This window comes from Monodelphis domestica, chromosome 4 (genome assembly GCF_027887165.1).
Source record: "Monodelphis domestica isolate mMonDom1 chromosome 4, mMonDom1.pri, whole genome shotgun sequence".
In the NCBI taxonomy this organism is placed as follows: Eukaryota; Metazoa; Chordata; class Mammalia; order Didelphimorphia; family Didelphidae; genus Monodelphis; species Monodelphis domestica.
Genome location: NC_077230.1, coordinates 64,595,041 through 64,614,442, shown reverse-complemented (window position 1 = coordinate 64,614,442; position 19,402 = coordinate 64,595,041). Strand labels below are relative to the sequence as shown.

The window sequence follows — 19,402 nt, the reverse complement described above, 5'->3', positions numbered from 1 at the left end:
AAATGCTGAAAGAACCAGAGGAAGACCTCTACCTCATGAGACTGAGCTCCTATGGGGGCAGTGAAGGGCTGAGCAAGATAAAAGGGCATGGAAAGAGGACATATATCAGTGAAATTGCAGAAGCTAAAAGTATGTGCCAAAGTCAAAGCTTGGATATTAGATTTCTCTAACATTAGTAAGTGAAACACTCAAACAATTCAAAGTTTTAAAAAAGTATAAATATATTACAAACCCTAATTATTTAGAAATTGTTGGTATACTTTGACTCTGATACTATTGTATTCAATTCTTTTTTTAAAAACTCTTATCAATACTGTGTATTGGTTCCAAGGCAGAAGAGTGGTAAGGGCTAGGCAATGGGGGTTAAATGACTTGTCTAGGGTCCCACAGCTAGAAAGTATCTGAGGTAGGATTTTAACCTAAGATCTCCCATCTCTAGGTCTGCCTCTTAATCCACTGAGTCACCCAGCTTCCCCCTATCGTATTCAATTAAAAAAACTTTTTAATAAATGGCTACTTCTGTTAGGCACTGTACTAAGTTGCTAAGGATTCATAGACAAAAATGAAACCATCTTTGCCCTTAAAGGACTTACCTTTTACCAGCTGTGTGATCTTGGGTAAGTACTTTTTACCTTTCTGAAAATTGAATTTTTCACTTGTAAAATAGAGAAAGTAACAGTTGTGCTTTTTTTTTTCAGAGGCTGTCTGTAAAGATCAGATAAGCTAATATATGCAAAATGCTTCTATAAACCTATGAATATGTCATTATTTTCCTGCAGTTTAAATATTCTTTTTTATTGCTTTGAGTTTTAGCTTTTTCTCACTGTCTCCCAAGCCCAGTTAGATGAATCTTTTGCTTGGTTCAGACATACAGATAAAATAGTTATAAAGTAAATAAAACTAACCTTGTTAGTTTGTAGTTACATTTCATGTATGTACTCTTCTATGTACACAGAGAAAAACATTGAAAATACTATTAAGGGACAGCTAGGTGGCTGAGTGGATTGAGAACCAAGATGTTCAAATCTGCCCTCAGACATCAACTAGCTGTATGACCCTGGGCAAGTCACTCAGCCCCCAATGCCTAGACCTGACTGCTCTTCTGCCTGAGATTCTATACACATTATTGATTCTAAGACAGAAGGTAAGGATTTTTAAAAAAGAAAATGCTATTAAACTGATACATAAAATATTACTAAGTGGAATTAACTTTTATACATGCAAAGTAGCTCAGCCCTGCTATTTCTTAATTAGAATTATGTGCAGCTATACTCCATTTGAAATAACTTAATTTTAATAGAACTTTAAATTTAGGAAATTGATTAAAGTTGGCATCAATTTCATTTACAAAACCCAGGAGCTTAATGAGTTCTCAAATTAGGATAGAACATATGTTAGATGGTGGCACCTACTGGCAACACATGATAATGTAACTCAGCTCTACAAAAAGACAAGGAGATAAGAAGGTAAACCATGGAATTTTTAAAGTGGTGTCAGAGGTTGTAACAAATTCTTATGTGAGAAAAGGCAGGAAGTATAGGATGATGGAGGAAGAAAATAGAATTGAGGGTAACTCTTTAGTCAAACATAGAAATCAGTCAACAAACAATTATTAGATGCTTTCTATTGATCAGGTCTTGTGCTAAGTGTTGGGACACAAAGAAAGACAAAAAAAAAACAGGACTTGGCCACCTAGTAATTCTCTCTTTGATCTACAGAGGAGTTATTAATGTGTGTGTGTGTGTGTGTGTGTAGTGTGTGTGTGTGTGTGTGTGTGTGTGTGTGTGTGTGTGTGTGTGATGGCACTCTGGTAAAGCCTATGCATTCCTTCTCAAAATAATATTTTAAATATTTTAAATGCATAAAATAAATATATAATAATAAAAGAAATCCATTCTATTGAAATAGTTATCACAATATTTTAAGGTGCAGGGACTATGGTTCAGCATCCCTGATCTAGAGTAAGACCTTGCTTTCTTAAAGGAAAATGTTACTTATTAGAGAAAATATTAATTGCATTTGGAAGAAGCAAACATCTATATCATTAATTTTTTACTATAAATTCACAAGTCCATTCTTTTCATTTAAGTAATAATTCCTATGCCCTCAGAAGATAAATCTCTTGGATTCATTCTCAGCTTCAATATTAGGTACTTGAATTACTTATTGAGTCTTGGGAAATCTTCTTGACATGTGTGCTGCAGTGACAAGGAAGAATGGCTTCAGTCTTACACCTGTAGACAACTGTTGGATATTTAATCAGAGTTCTGATGAAAAGGATTTGTAGGTGATAAAGTAGAAACTAATGGCTAAAACAAAGATTGGGGGTTAACTGTGGATCCTCTCTTTATTTTGTCTTCTTGCTTTATTAGGGCTAGTGGAAAGTGAGTGGTGGCTCTGCTAGGACTTAAATTTTAAAAAATTCTTGTTTAGCTGACCAAACGTGGGCCAGATCCATAAATTAGCGGGCTTTCTGCATAAAACTGGTGGTTTATGCAATGCATACAGTAGAGATGGACATTGCTAAGCATTCTGCCCTATAACCAAACTTAAGCATCCTAAGACTTTCAGGGAGCAACTACAATGATCAATATTTCTTTATGGTTATAATAGAAATCTAAGGAATGTTAGGGTTAGGGTTGACCTGATTCTCTTCTGGGTATGGAATAGATATAAGACATTTCTTTGCTTTGTGCCCACATAGACATAAAACACCAGATGTAGTCTGAAACATGAGATCTAGGTGAGAAGGCAGGAAGAGGGAATGCATTAGACAATTCCCCAGTAAACCCAATTATTAATTTTTTAAAACCCTTTCCTTCCCTCTTAGAATTAATACTGTGTATTGGATCCAAAGTGGAGAAGGACTAGGCAATAGGGGTTAAGTGACTTCCGAGGCCAAATTTGAACCCAGGACCGCCTGTGTCTGAGCTTCGCTCTCTATATCCCCTGACACACTTAACCTCCCTCCCCCAATTACTGCATTATATTTTAAGTGCAAATAACTTTCTCACAATGTTGCTAAGGTTCTAAAACTATTCTCCACGTGCTTGTCTCTCAGAATTTCTTTTGGGAATATGTGAATGGGATATCTACACTATATTTCTTTTTGGACTAGTTGAGCCATGACTAAGTTCTTAGGTTTCCAGAAAAACCCAAGGGACCTGTCTTGTTTCAATTTCTGTTATCTGCACAAAAGGCCAAGAGTTAGCTGAAAAAAAGAATGACATTCCTGTACTGCTTTGTAAGGATGAAGGTATGGCTTGTGAGGAGTGTCTATGAACACTCCTTCAATTCGCCTTGGATTATTTCAGTGGCCAACATGTGTAGATATTTATGCTCTCCAGCAATTTTCTCAAAGTAACGGGCATTTTACTAATTAGTGCTCAAAGAATCCCAAAGGATGGATATTTAAGAATACATGCAATTTCCTTTTAATCTCATAAATCAATCAAATAATAAGTCATCTGTGGAAAGCTTTGCTTCAGGACGTGGTATGTTTTCCAAGAGTTGAGACTTATGAGTTCCAAGACTATGAGCTTAAATTTTCATGGGTTTCAGTTTTTTTCTTCATTTATAGGGTTAACAATACCAAATAAGTTGCTAAAATACTCATTTACGGAATAGGATTTCGCAAGGGATAACTAATCAGAACTGAGAAACACTTGGCAAATGTGAAGGGCTCTACCAATGCTTAATAAAAATCACTTTATCTATGCTTGTGATGAGAATTTGGGTGTAGTGCTTTGATTATCAAAAATCTTAACCCTATCAAAGTTGGTGCATTTTTCAGCAAGGTAACATTTATTTGGATGGAGAAGCATATGGAAGTCAGATGGTCAAAGTGATTCTTAATTTAATGATGCACTTGGAAGGAACCGCATCGAGCTAGTGAGCCTGAGTGCTGTATCACCAAGTGTCCTGCATTAAATATGGTGCATAATCTGGGACTACCATATGGTAATAATTCATGGAGTAATAGAAAATGTTAATTCTGGTAGTCAGAGGATGACAAAGATCTGTCTGATGAGGAACTAGCAATTAGATGGGGATGATTAAAGATGCTGGACCTGGTTCAGGAATTTCACAAGTACTTGATCACTATAGAGACAGATTCAATTTTTCATGTTCCTGCCAAATTTCATATTATGGAGCCGTCTCCCTTTCCTTCTTTCTTCCTTGCCATTTACTTTTGAAGGTATCACTATTCTCCCAGTAACCCAGTGTTACTTCCATTCTTGACTATCATTTACCCCTCGTATATAATATGTTGCTGCTCTTTTCATGTCTACTACCACAATATCATAAATAAAGATTAATATGGTCATAGTCTGTCTTGGCATTTACAGCTCTTCAGAATGTGGCTCCTTCTTCCCTTTCCAGTCTTATACTTTACTCCAAGGACTTTACTATTCATCTTGACTGGCCTTCTTGCTCTTCCTTATTCACATATTTTCATGCCTTTATCCTATTTGTTCTCCATTTGTGAAATATTCTCCTTTCTCATTTTGTACTAATTTCTTTGTGATTCCTTGGGGAATCAGCTCAAATTCCACCATCTGTAGGAGGCCTTCTCTGCCATGTACCATTCTCCCATCCCTACTATTAGTATCTTCTCCTCCGAGATTACTTTCTACTTACACTTTCTATATCCTGGATGTACCTAGTTTCTTATATGTTGTCTCCACGAGTTCCTTGAGGAAGGAGATTATTTTTGCCTTTCCTTTTATCTCCAGTACTTAACAAAGTGCTTGCCATAAAGTAAATGTTTAATAAATGGTTATCTACTTATTAAATTCTGCCTTCTCTTCCAAAACTTTTTCCTCCCCCAAAATAAAAAAATAAAAACAAAATTTACAGAATACAGCTGAAGTGTGTGGTCAATCAAATTAAAAATATCCCAGAACCAAAACTCATAGATCTTAATCTTGCATCCTGTATTTGTTGTGGTGGTGGGACCAGAGTTTAACATTAAATTTCTTTGAAACTTGTAGATAGATAGTGGATTGTCAAAGGTTGGTGCTCTCTCCTGAATAACTCCTTACATTTTCTTAGATTTGTATGACTTGAGGCATTTATATGATTTTTCAGAGAAATAATGGACATGAATGAATTGAACTTCGCCACATGGTAGCTATAGGAGATAATGTTCATGGTGGAGAAGGATATGGGAATTTAATGGGTGATTCTAATAACTGGGTGAAGGTGAAGTATCTGATCAAGGTTCCATAAGGAAGTACCTGGATCGAGATTCACTATTCTCCAATGGGATCACAAAAAGTGTCTATCAACCACAACATACAGAAAGAAAAAATATTGTCTTGCCTCAAGTGGGTTTGAAACTTCTGTGCTGCTGCCTTCTCAGACTTTCCATTGATGTCACTTTGGGGGCAGGGTTTAGGTGAGTAACTGTTGGAGGGAGGATTCAAACAGTGAATAACTATTGGAGCGAGTGGTTTGTATGTAAAAGGAGGTTTGTGACTGGATGCATAGTGTCAATCAAGATTTTGGTCTCATTTTGTCTGGGGGGAAGAGTTCAAGCTGAAATCAGCCTTCCAACAAACGATGCACTTTTGATGAGTTTCTGAATAAAAAGTTGGTTTGATGGGGCCCAGTATTAAAAAGACTATTTAGCTGAAATATGGAAAAAGTACAAAATGGCGGTGAGAATTCAACAAATTGATAACTCCTTCCTTTATAGGATATTCATGAATCAAATCTTTTTGTTGAAAAGAGTATTATTATTAGCCTGGTTACCTGGACCAAGTTGGACTGTTTTAGCTCTCTTCAGAGCCTTCATTTTGAGAAATAAACATATTTGGAGAATATATACATATATACATACACATATAATATACATACATACATACATATAAAATTAAGAATTGAGATGAATTTGGTTTCCATGGAGCACACTCCACATTAGAGGCAGCACAGCAAATACATTCAGGAAAACCTGAATTTCAACCTGGCCTCTGACAATTACTAGTTATGTGATCCCAGGCAAGTTTTCTTCACTTTCCTCATCTGTAAAATGGGAATAATTATATCACCTCATTCCCAGAATTGTTGTTAGGATCAAATGAAATATTTGTAAAAAATGCTTAGTTCAATGTCTAGCAGATTGTAGGTATTACATAAATGCTGCTTCTCTTTCCCTTCTCCTTATATACAAATACACTCCAGTAAGCTATACCTACAAATTCAGCTAAATATCCATAGCTATGATTACTTTAAGTTCTTGTAGGGAAGACTAAGTAATCGTCATTTTTATCAATTGTGAATTACATTTCTGGTTAACCTCCAACCCCAAAGAAAATCATAGTATCTCTTGTAGAGAAAATTAGATTTGAATTTAATAAGTTTAGAGGCCATACTGCTTCTTGAGGAGTTTTGATTCTAGGAGGTTTTTTCCCCCTTCTTTTTGAGCTACAAAATGTAGCAGCTGTCAGTACAAGTCATATTTCCATGGAATTCTGATTTTAAAATTTTGTTCTCTGTTACTTTATGCATTCAACCTAAAATTCAACTTTTTTAATGCAGTAGAATATTGGAATGGGAAGTGAGGAGATCTTGCTCCAATAAATGGCGACCATGAACAAGTTATGCTCTTCTCCGGGCCACAGTTTGCTTATCTATAAAATAAGGGAACTGGATTTGGTTTTGGGTACTGTTCCAGTGATGACATTCTATAGTATCTGGGATACAGCCAAAGAATATGAAGGAATGAGTCCATTATCCTTTCATGGGGCAGACTTCACTGGTGTGAGATTGGGTCAGCAGTGCTCACAAATTCCTATGCCATCTTAGCAGTCCTGGTGGTTTTTCCCTGGGCAGAGTGGAAGTAAGGATCTCTACAAATCAGCTAGAAGCCCCTGTAGTGAATGGTCTTTTCTAATCCCATAAGAAAAAGTCACCAGTTTGTGGCCAGTCCTGAACCACTGATCTTATTGAAACATAAGTCTAATAAGGCCAACTAAATGGATCAGAAAATTAAACTAATTGATCCTGACCTGCATTTGAAATAACTAGTGGGCACACAGGAAACCAAGCCCTAAGGCCATATATCCAATTTTTGCAAGATGTGAACTAGAAAATCAGAAACAAAGTCCTTTCACTTCAGCAATAGCTAATCGTTCTGATTTGGAAAAGAGCTCTGTTTAAGGCTAACGTGCAATTGAACAGAGGATGATGAAAGAATTCTTTCTGCATCTTAAGTAAGTGAATGCTAAATCTTTTTTAAGATCTTACTTTGATTTCTTCATGTACAGCCAGTAGACTATACCAGCAACAAGAGCAGCAAGGAGAAGGCCGACGACAATCCCCACAATTAACTTGGCTTGGTCATTCACTTTTTCTTTATTTTCATCTAAAACAAAGAAGGAAAGTCCATGCAATTATAGATGATGCCAATGATTTGTAATAGAAGTCAATCTAAGCTGCTAATTCTATTAAAAAAAAACAAAAACAAAAGCAAAACCAAGAAAATAAAACAAAACAAAACAAAAGAAACTATGAATCCATGCAAGCTTTACTTGTGTGATTTTTAAGGAAACATTTTTAACATTCTTACTAGCTTGTCTCATCTACTATTTTAATTTCAGTCAAAATTCTGGACAGCTGGGGAAATTACTCAACCAATGACACTTCATAAATCTTGAGCTGATAGCCAAGGAAGAGAAGTCTGTCGCATAGTACCTACCACTTATATCGTCTGCCTCATCTTGTTCTGGAATACTGACTGAAATGAAAAATGTTAATATGAAATTAAAAACAAAACTTGTTGATATATGAAAGTTACCTTTTACCAAAATAATATGATGTCATAATACTTAAAGACAAAAAATCTCTCTGATAGAATTAAAGGGGGGGGGGAGGGAATTACACTTAGTGGAGCAGAAAGTTCCCTACAAAGAAGATAATCTCATCTTTAAAAAAGCCTCAAAATTGTATAATTCCTAGGAAAATGCATAGCTGACAATGTGTAGGCTGGCCATGAATACACTGGTATTCATTTGATTGTCAACTATCAACCAGCTTGGAATGATGAATAGTTTTGAGACAAGGTATCTGCCACATTGATGTCATCTCAACATCCAGAAAACAGAAAAAAAAAGTATAAATTGAGGAGACTGTGATATTCAAAAAAGAAACTTAAGTAGCTAGATAGAGACTCCTCAGGGTAGAATACATAAATGCATTTGAATTGAATTGCATTTTTCTTACCTCCTCTCATCTCCTCCCAACCCACATCTATCTATTGGTCCATGACATCAATCTTCTCTACTTCTGATCTGACCTTCGCTCATTATCCTCATTCAGGTCTGATCTTCTGTGGGCAGCTAGCACTGAGAAATACCTTATTACCCTGACTTATTGTGGCTACATCTGGGGTTGTGACCTGATAAAGAAAAATAACTTACAAGAGATGGCAGTAGACTCCTCTCCCAGCTTGGTGTATGGAGAGTGTAAAGTAGTGAAATAGTACCAGCTTGGAAATCAGAAATCTCAGGTTCTTGTCTTTGTTCTACCATTGATAAGCCACTAATTCCTGTGTAACTTGGGCAAGCAAGTTATTTAAACCACTCTGAGCCTTGGTTTTCTTAGGTATAAAATAAAGGGTTAGCCTAAAGTCCTTTCAACTCTGTAGTCTGAATCTCTCTGACCTTAGGCTGTTAAATTAAGCACTGTTTTCCCATTCTTAAAAATGGGAACAATATGTGCCCTGGCTACACCCCTAAATGCTCCTGAGATTCAAATGAGAGGTATTTTACATGAAAGGACAATGGAAAATATAAAGTAAAAAAAGGCAGGGATTTTTTGGATCTCAGTCTTGCTCAGCACTGTTTTAAAACTTAACAAAGACACAGTGATAATTCTACATTAAAAAATGATTTACAATTTCATTGCCATCAGATGGAATGAATGAAATATTTAACTTGTGATGTGCTGGTCCAATTTTCATACTGGCAAGGTTCCCATCTCCCTTTAAGATGTTTCATTTCAAGATATTATAAAAATTTAAAAATATGTATCTGTGTGCTTAGGTGTGACTGCTTTTATATCTGTTGGATACAATTACATGTATGTAACATGTAATATATAACATATGATATACATGTATATATCTGCTTGTATTCAGAGGTAGCTGTGTGCTAGACACGATAAACCAAAAGTTCAAAAATTAGCTTTTCTATAATTTTACTTGAGGGGTAAAATGAGTCTAATTAACTTCTCTGTCTGTCTGGACAACAATGTTAAGAATATTTCAATGCAGGACTTTAAAAGAAGATAATAAATAAAAGAGGATGAAAATACATTTGGGCCTGACATACTTTACAGGGATGTTTTAAAAGATAATTTCTTCTTTCACTTTTATTCTGAACACAAAAATGGCACAAGCAAAAACAACTGAATTCACATCCTTTGCAACTTAGGGTAGAAAACTCCCTGCAAAGAATGGATTCTGATTCATGCATCGTGAAGTGACTTGATTGTCAGACAAGACTTTTACTTGACAGACAAGAAAAGAAGAATCTTATGAAAATGATAGTGGGGACAAAATAATAAATGCATAAAACTTACCATGATGGGAGGAACAGGATGATGGAATTGAAGACTTTAAATTAAAGAGGGTTAACCTCAGTTTGTCTTATATATATTTTTTTAATGTCAGAAATGAAATACTCACTAGCAGAGACATTCAAGGAGTTTACTGTTCTCTCCAGCTGGTTTTCTGCTGTGCAAGTTAATGTAACATTCTCTTCAGGAGAAATGATAATTTTACTATAATACCTGCCATTGACATAAGGGGACTCCTCCGTCTGTAAAGGAAAGAAGCAAGGTCAATTTTGAAAGAGAAATTAATGGGAAAAAAGGGGGGGACTAATAATTGAAAAGGTACTATTTCCCGAGAAATGTCTATAGTGAGAAAATTGTTAAATGCATTATTTGGGGCTTTTTTTTTTTACATTTTTAGTTATTTTAATTAAGATCTTAATTTAAAAAATTAAGCTCACCTCTCTTTATTAGAATAGGGAGGCTAAGATAATATTTCCACATCAGGAGACAAAGAAAACAGAAGAGAAACAAGCATGGGCCTGGGGGTAAGTAGACATGAAGTCTCATCCTAACTTGGCCATTAGTTAGCTAGGTAACTTTTGAAGAATTATCTGCTTTTGTTTTATCTCAATTTCTTTATCTTTTAAAAATGGGAGGATTCTATCTCTAAGGTTCTACTTCAAAAATACTATATATCATAATAATGTGGGTCTGAGCCTCACTGAATTATTGTTATGACTTTCCAAATAAATAATGTCATACATATATGAATTATGAATTATCTTCTTTTTTCTTTTTTTTTTAACTCTTCCCTTCCTTTTTGGAATTAATAGCGTGTATTGGTTCTAAGGCAGAAGAGTAGTAAGGGCTAGGCAGTGGGGGTTATGTGACTTGCCCAGGGTCTCATAGCTAGGAAGTGTGAGAAGTTAGTTTTGAACCCAGGATCTCCCTTCCCTGAGCCTGGCTCTCAATCTACTGAGCTAGCTGCCCCCATATGAATTGATTTTCAAGTTTACATGGCTGTTTAGTTAAAAAAAAAAACAAAAAACAAGACAACTCATAATAATTTTTATGGTCATATATTTTCTCATTCAATGGATATTAATGCTACAATTATTATTATAGAGCATGTGGTGGTCTAGGAAGTTTTTCATTGTTAAAAAGTACCCATATACCCAAAGTTTGGGAGTCAGATATAGAATTTTAATAAATTGTTATCTTAACAAGCAGCCCTCCTAACAAATTGTTATCTTTCATCATAAAATAGAAATCGAATTCTACCTCATTAGTTTGTTAAATGTTCTTCCCTACAAATATTAATGATATTTTATTTTTAGTCATTATATAGATGAAATAATCCATTCTCAGCAGCATTATTTGTATTGTATAAGAAATTTATTCTAAATAGTTCGTTGTTGACTAAATGTAATAAGGATAAGCTGTTTGGGATATGGTACCATTAGCCTTTAATTCCAATGTGGTCTGGTTAGTTTTAATCTGTTCTATAGTCAAAGAGAGGATAGCTTTTACCCTGTCAGTTTATATATTTAGTCTTGCTTCTCAAATTCCTGTTAAATACTGTCTAGACTATAAAATAATCACTTTAAAGTGGAAAGAGCATTGAAACTCTGGAGTTAGAGGACCAGTGTTCAGGGCCCATCACTGATGATTACTATTTGAGTGATCTTGGGCAAATCACTTAACTGCCATGGGTCTCAAATTTTTTTTCCTCCCCTATTAAAACAAGAGAATAGGGGTAGGTGCCCTATGCGGTCCCTTCCAGCTCTATTTCTATCTCCTGAGCAGTGTTGCTTAGGGGATCTAGAGCTGGCCTTGAAGACAGGAAGACTTGGGTTGACTGATCCTGATACCTATGGGCAATATAATTCTGAGTAAATCACCAATTTTCAATATGTCAGATAGTAATCTAAGACTGTAAGTTTCAGATCTGTACTGGTGGAAAAAGCTTCCTCAGAGGGTATACCACTGAAATCATGCTTCTAGGCTTTAAAACAATCCTTTCTTGATTATTTTGTGTAATCTTTGTAAACTTTCTATTATATAAAGGAATAGTTCTCTACATAATCTTTGACAAAATCTAGTACAGTATTGAACACATTATTATTGTTTAAATATTTTTGCTTCTGATTCTTTGTGACCACATTTGGGGTTTTCTTGGCAAAGATGATAGAAAGATTTGCCATTTCCTTTTTGAGCTCATTTAAGTGATATAGAACTAAGACAAACAAGGTGAAGTGAATTCTCCAGGGTCAACCCAACTAAAAAGCATCTAAGTCTAGATTTGAACTTAGGAAGATGAGTCTTCCTGACTTCAGGCTTGGTACTGTATCCATGATGCCACCTAGCTGTTTCATTGGATACATAGCTGTGCTAAAAAAAAAAAAATCATCATTGACCACTGGAAGGAGTATCAGTTGAGGGACTAGAGAAGGTTCACATAAGTCTGTCACCACCTGAGGGAATATAATGCAAAGAATAAAATAACAACTTCTTTTTTGTTTCAGAAGTAGAGCACCATGGTTTCTACTTGGGTAGCAAAAGCTTCAATTTTTACACCATTCGAAAGTACTACATACAAGATTTTCTTTGGATCTTTGACTATTCTCCTCTTTTCTCCTCTAGAAATGGTGCCTTTACACTTTTCTAGGTTGCTTCTCTTTTCATATTTTGTCAATAGTATTGCTATTTCAAGGTCTTTCTTTTTCCATGCCTTTTATATAAACTGGAATTTGAAAATGGATAGATAAAACAAAAGCTGCTCAACTTACCAAATAAGAAAAGTAAAAGGCAAAGGAATTGCAACACAAATGATAAAAAAAAATAAGAGTTACTTTCAATAGTTATACACATTGCTAGCAAGTCAGGTTCCAGGGTATGTGTATTTAGGTACTGAAAGTTGAGGCAATATGGTTCAGTGTATAAAGTGATGGACTCCAGAGTCAGAAAGATCTGAGTCAGAATTCTATATCAGAAAATTCACTAGCTGTGTGATCCTGGGCAAATCATTTAACTTCTCTAAGCCTTAGTTTCTTCATATGTAAAAGGAGGAGGATTGAATCCATGGAACCATCCGGTTGTAAACCTGTCATCTGTAATTAGGACTTCTGCCTCCTCTTTTGCATTTTCCTAAGCTTAAGTGTGGTTACAGGACAGGATAAGTAGCTACTTGTCCCTGAGAACTCTGTTCCTAGTTCCATGAAGTAGCTGGTAAGAGAGAGCAATTCCCAAGCACATAATGCTGACTACACATGTTATACCCCTCTCTCTATTTACACCCATGGCAGGGTACACCTAGATAACCACACACAGTGCCAAGTCACAGAAAAGGGAGAAAGACACAGAATTTGATGAGATATATGACCACCACTCTCTTTCCTCTCCCATAATTTGTGCATTGACTAATCTAGGACATGGTACTGCATAACCACCTGGGTACCAGGGAAGCTGGAATAATTTTAATTTTAAAAAGAAAATGACAGCCTTTTATCTTGTGTCTTACGACCAGCCCCAAGCAAAACAAGAGATAACTCAGGTTATAAATAACCATATGGAACACTAATATTCCTGAGGAGATTTTCCTTAGCCAGTGCCCAGGAACGAACAGCTCATGCAGCATCTTTGTATGTTTTTTTTTTTTAAGGAACCTATCAAGAAAACCATTATACCTAATCTCCAACTGCTTGTAATGCTTTCTATCTGAGAATCTAACAGAGTGACAGTTCATGGGTTTACAATTTTGAACTCCCAATGATAAGCCAGATTTTCACTCTCTTTGATATTAGAATTGGCATGAGGTTATGACCAGAGTTCACATCATAAGAAAAAGACATTTGTAATTCATGAATGCAAAGACCTAGTCTTCTTTCAAGAGACAGTGGTGGTTGGCGGGGAGGGGAAGCCATGCAATGTAACTACCTCACTAAGCCAACCAAACAAATTATTGTTTACCTTCCAGACCCCACTTTATGTCCCAAAGGGTCTCTATATCTGGACTCTACTTGGACATGATCACAGGGGGCTATGTATTGGAATGAATTTACTGCATTATCTAGTACTTAAGAAATAATTTTAGGAGAGGCAATTCCTTAATAAAAGGAAACAGATTAATAGAAGCTACTTACTACACTCCAATATATACATTTATGAAGCAGCAAAGTATTTCTGTTAATTTTTTAATCATCTAAGTTTAAGGGAAAAAAATGTCCATTATCCTACTTTCCATTCTTTTCAAAAGAGATAGTGAGAGAGCAATAGACATTATAATTTGACTTCCTTTCATGCCTCTTGATAAAAGAAATATGGAGGGATCATGTGTTACTGGATAGAAAGTTGGCCTCAAAACCAGGAAGACTTGATTTTAATTCTCACCTCTGACAAATACTGACTCAGTTCAATTTGCTTAAAATTTTTTTCATAGCTGTGTCACAGACATATCTCTAAGACTATTAAGTTGCTGAACTGCATTGGTTGAAAGAGCTTCCTCACCAGGGACCTCCCAGTACCAAGAAGATTACAGCCCAAATTATTCCCATTATATCCAGGATAAAAATCAATTTGAAAAGTTTTGAGTCTCCTTTTCTTCCCTTCAGTGCTGTTCAGAAGTTAACTAGAAAGTTCCACTTTTGGATCTAGAATAAATATAGAAAAATGTATGTTGATACCAAACAAGCCTCATGTCTTGGCCACCAAATTAAAACCATTCAAAGATTAAGGACAAACAAGGAGAAGAAAAATACTTGCTTGGTTTATGACGCTTCCACTGCCTGTAATTGTCCACTGGACAGCCGGCTTGGGAAAACCTTCCACGTGGCAGGTAATTGTTTTAGACAATCCATTTGGGTCAGTTTTCTTTGTCATTTTAATTTGAGGTTTTCCTAAAACATCAGCATAATTAAAATATTGTGGTGAACTGACTGTGATAAATGAAACCGGCTATAGAATTAGCAAGGTTTTAGAAGAAAAATTGGTTGCATATAAACGACTCCTTTTTATTACCTTCCACAATTAGAGTCAGAGATTCTCTTTTCTTTAACCCTTCAACTTCTTGCAGATTGGTTTCACAGACATAGTTCCCAGCATCCTGGTACTGTAGACTGGAAAATGATGGCCTAGACCGCAGCTTGGTGTTATCCTGGTTAAATGAAAAAGTTAATTATTTTGCTTGGCTCAGTTATAACTGTAGGGATATTCACGCAAGAATAATTAAAATCTAGACTAATAGCTTTTGACAGTCTAATGATCAATTACTCCCTTTTTTCCTACTCATGAAAATGTGAGTTTTTTTCCCTGCCTTTAATAAAGCAAGCATATGAAAACAAAATGTTTTCTCTATTTTTTCTCACAGTTTAGTATAATAATTATTATAGTGTGAAATAATAACAAATAACATTCATATATTTAGAAGTAACATTTATATCATGCTTAGAATGAGCCAGGGAGTATGTAAGGTGCTTGAAAATTATTATCTCATTTTACCTCCATAACAACCCTGATATTAGTAAGGAGAAACTGAGGAAAACAGATGTTAAATGACTTACCCAGTGCCACACAGATGTCTGAGGATGGCTTTGAACTCAGATCTTCCTGACTCTAGACCTCTCTCTCTATCCACTGTGCTACCTAGCTACTTGGCATACTTTATTGTCTGTGGTTCTATTTGAGGAATGGTAAAATTTCCTCAAAGGGATGGCTTTTGTATGGTTAGATGTGTACATTTACTCTCTTTCGCTACTCTTCCTTGTAAGTAAGATACAAACATTTTCCAAGACATCCAGATAATGTGATTATTATTATTATTATTATTATTATTATTATTCATGTGACAAATGCAATAAGACTTTGGAGAGAAACACCTGAGAGAATAAAACAGTTTTCTCTGATGACATATTAGGTGAAATGTGCATATGCTGTACATTACTTGTCATTAGAATGGAATCATGGTGGGATGGGTAGAGAGCTGGCTTTGTAGTCAAGGAGATCTGCTTCACATCCAGCCTTTTAAACCCACTGGCAGTGTGACTTTGGGCAAGTCATTTAAACTCTTGGTGCCCCTGACAATTCTCTAAGGCAATCATTTTCAGCATTTTTGCTAACCTGTAGTGGTAAAGGGAGTGTCCTCCATGGAAATGTTCTGTCAGTAAAAAGCAGAGATCTAGCCCTCATTACTATAAATTCTTACCCGTGGGCAATTGTATAGGAAGTAGCAACTACAAATGACAGTAGTAATGATATCATGACCACATAACTCAAGGGGTCTCTGTTCACCCCAACTCTCCCCATTTCTCCAACCCCTGACTGAGTGGCATTGATAGCATTTAAGGACAAATAATGGATCTGCCACAAAGTGTTCAAAGAATGATACAAAGTTTTCAATGAATGGACAATCAGTGATGAAATAGGTGTAGTGATAGCAAGTGAAACTTTGAGTAAAAATGTATTATGCTGGTTAGCCCACTAGACTCTAATGGCCATTGGTCAGCCAGAATGACCTGTAGGGTCCTCTGCCCCATATCACTTAAAATGTATCACCTGAGAGGTATAACCATTCAGAAAAAAATATCTTAAATAAAGCATATCTAGATTCAAATTATTTGTAATTAGATTATATTTTTTGTTTGTTGTCATTTTCAGTTGTGTCTAACTTTTGGTGATCCTATTTGGGATTTTCTTGGCAAAGATACTAGACTGGTTTTCCATTTTCCTCTCTAACACATTTTGTTTTATTTTATTATTTTATTTTATTTTTTATTATTTTTTCCAACACATTTAATAGATGAGGAAACTGAGGCAAAAAGTGTTAAGTAACTTGCTCAGGGTGACAGTTCATAATTGTCTGAGGCTGAATTTGAACTCAGGAAGATGAGACTTCTTGATACCAGGATTGGCACTCTATTCACTACATCACCCAGCTGACCCATAAAGGTATGTGAATGGGTGTGTTTGTGTATGTATATATACACACATTTATACACACAAATATCTAGATGTGTCAAATACCCTAGTTATTAATAACATATATCTATAGATAACTTGTGGGAATGGTCTGTCCACCATTGCTTTAAAAGTACACCCTGGTTCCACTGTTTAGGAATTGCAGTCAAAGGGCCATGACTTCACAGAGGAAATGTATAAGACTGACATCTGATAGCACTAGTCAAAAACAAAGGGGTGTTTTGCTGTAGTTTGCTGTGCTGAAATCAGGGTCACATCATTATTGTTGGCACAACTTCCCCAGTTCCACTTTACCATCTGTGGTACTAAAAGAAAACAATGATTGGACATGGGTGTCATTTGCTGTATTTCCAACAATTACTTGGAAATAGAGGAATTATTAAAAATCTATCTATGTAATTTTCCTATCTTTCTACCATTATATGAGATAGGTGGATAATATTCTAATATTTTTCTGTCCAACATAAAATGACGGTACTCTAAATCATAATGAATTTATAAAGAAGGCTAGGAAAATATTACTCACTTTCAACCAAACAACAGTTGCATTCCTACTAGAAGATATCGTACATGTCACAGGAAGAGCATCACCAATCTGCTTAGTTACTTCCCCACTTGGGTTAAGGGACAAATCCAAATCTGTTAAGCAAAAGAACTGTTTGAAATACAAACCTCAGAAAATGAAAATATTCAAAATACTGTTTCTTTTTGCTTTTGGACGAGAGGAAGTGATGAAAGAATAAAACCCTACCAAGTGACTTGAAACATAGACCATATTTATATTTCAATGGATTGGACTGTGGTCTGCGTACTATGGCCATTCAACAGGTGGTCTGGATTGACAAGTGGTCAATCCAATCAATAGGCTTGATGTAGAGATTACATTGAAATTGGATTTAAATTCTAGGGGAGGGGGAGGGGAGGCAGAACTTATTTCTGTAAGGAAACAAATAATATAAGAGGAAATATTACTGGAAAAGAAGGAAACATAAAATATGAAAATCAAGTATCTATAGCAAGCTGAAGATTAAAAAAAAACACCCAGCAAATACTCTAAAACTCACTTTATAGAGATCCTACTAAACTAGTTAGGCTTATAAAGCATGCCTTTTGTCCTAGTCATCTGTTTGAAAAGTTAGGCAAAATTATACTGATGCATTCTGTCAGAAAATAAGATTTTAAAGAACACAATGTACAAATATCCCTACATGTGTACATAAATATATATCAGAGGAGTGACATGTTTCTTAAAAGAGCTTGTTGGGTTAGGGGGGAAAATGCAAAGAAATCTATCTTTGCTCCCTCATTTTATAATTGTTTTTTCTAAAATACACTTACATTAAAACATTTTTTTCACCTAGCTTAGTTAGAGGAAGTAGATTTGAGTGTCAAATTCAGTGCTAGGTGAAGTAGAATGCTTTCTTATTTGGATGGTTGATTTAGGGAGTGAGAAGTTAGAATCATCTAAAAGGGTGGTGAGAAACTTGAGCAATTATAAAATAATTAGTGTTGTGGTTGAAGGGAAGGGTAGAAAAAAAATCCATTCCCCCTCAAGTATTTGGGGAAGGATAATTCATTTATAGACTGAGACTTCTCTTGTAAAGCCTATTGTTTAGTCATTTGGTCTTACTATTGTACCTATGGAAAAGAAAACAGATTTGTTTTCAGGGGAAAACAAACAAATAAAAACTCAAACAGGCTACCATTTTCTTTTAAGAGAATTAAAATGTTCATTTTCTCTGGCTTCTCTCTTAAAACCCAATTATCACATTCCAGTCTTGCTTTCAAATCAAAATGTATTTAAAAATAAAAGTGCACACAAACACCTGAAATCCAATTAAATTGTCACATATTTTCTCCCTATTCCTATTCTAATAACTGCTGTTTATCAAGAAACCTCTGTGACTTTAGTATCAGTTTGTTCTTCCAGCTAAATCTTCAGGTAACAGATACTATGACTCTCATTTCTTGGGATTTTGTGGTCTATCAAAAGCAAGCAACCCTTAATAATCCCCTAGGGCTCTGGATTCTTGACACGAGACCCTTAGAAGTAATTTATACATGGTGTCTTTCAAAGTTATAGCTATCTACATACTTCATTTCACCATGTCACCAGAAGACAGAAAGGTTTGTAAGAAGCCTAGTAAGAACATAGGGCAGTCCTGGATAAAAGATCCCATAAATGGCTAGTTTTGTTCATATAGAGAGAATGGCAGGACAATTCTTCCTTATTAGGGATGCCACTGATATACAAACTATTAGTTTAAGTCATAGATTTACTCAAGTCAGTAGAAAATGAATATTGGACAAAACAACCAATTTTTTGTGGAGGAACATTTGCTTAACAGTCCTATTCTTAGCTTTTGTCCCTTAGAGTGCTACAGATAACTCATTACAATATGGCCATCTCTTTATACTAGCCTAATGTGTCAGTAATCAGGAATCGGTACATTTGTCTAGCTATCTTATATATCTTCCTACCTCCCTTCTTACATGTTTACCAAAGGCTTTAGCCTAAATTCTCTGATGTTACCTAAACAATGACATCTGAAAAAGAACTCGAGAGCTTCCTTCCCAGAAAAATTCTGGAAGATCATTGAAGTCTCTTTTCTCTTTTGAAGCAGGATGAAACCTCAGGCTCAAGGGATTATACTGAATCACCCAGAAGGAAGGCTCTCACTGATGCTACAGGATACCAAAATCTCATTACAAGACTGGTCTTCATCTCCAAGGAAGAATGACAAGTGCACTGGGGCCATCTTTGAAGTCTGAGTGCCTCCAGGGCCATACTGCAAGTGGGTCTCCTGACTGCATGAAACCTATTCTCAAACTGCACCTGCCTTGCCAGTATCTCCACAGGATAGACTGC

At 35.6% G+C, this 19,402-nt stretch overlaps 1 protein-coding gene across 5 annotated transcripts in view; it reads right to left on the bottom strand.

Annotated features, from left to right (window-relative positions):
* ALCAM (activated leukocyte cell adhesion molecule) overlaps nt 1-19,402 on the bottom strand; it is a 244,055-nt gene that overhangs the window by 13,359 nt on the left and 211,294 nt on the right. Inside the window, exons 9-14 of one of the 5 annotated variants that reach the window (XM_056793419.1) lie at nt 17,060-17,172; nt 14,578-14,713; nt 14,323-14,456; nt 9,692-9,824; nt 7,703-7,741; nt 7,252-7,369 (exon numbers count right to left, since the gene is read on the bottom strand). In XM_056793419.1, coding sequence (XP_056649397.1) covers nt 7,252-7,369; nt 7,703-7,741; nt 9,692-9,824; nt 14,323-14,456; nt 14,578-14,713; nt 17,060-17,172 — 673 coding nt within the window. Of the gene's footprint in view, nt 1-7,251; nt 7,370-7,702; nt 7,742-9,687; nt 9,825-14,318; nt 14,457-14,577; nt 14,714-17,059; nt 17,173-19,402 lie in introns of those variants that run through there. The other 4 variants (XM_056793420.1, XR_008911097.1, XR_008911096.1 and 1 more) reach the window with 4 other exon arrangements.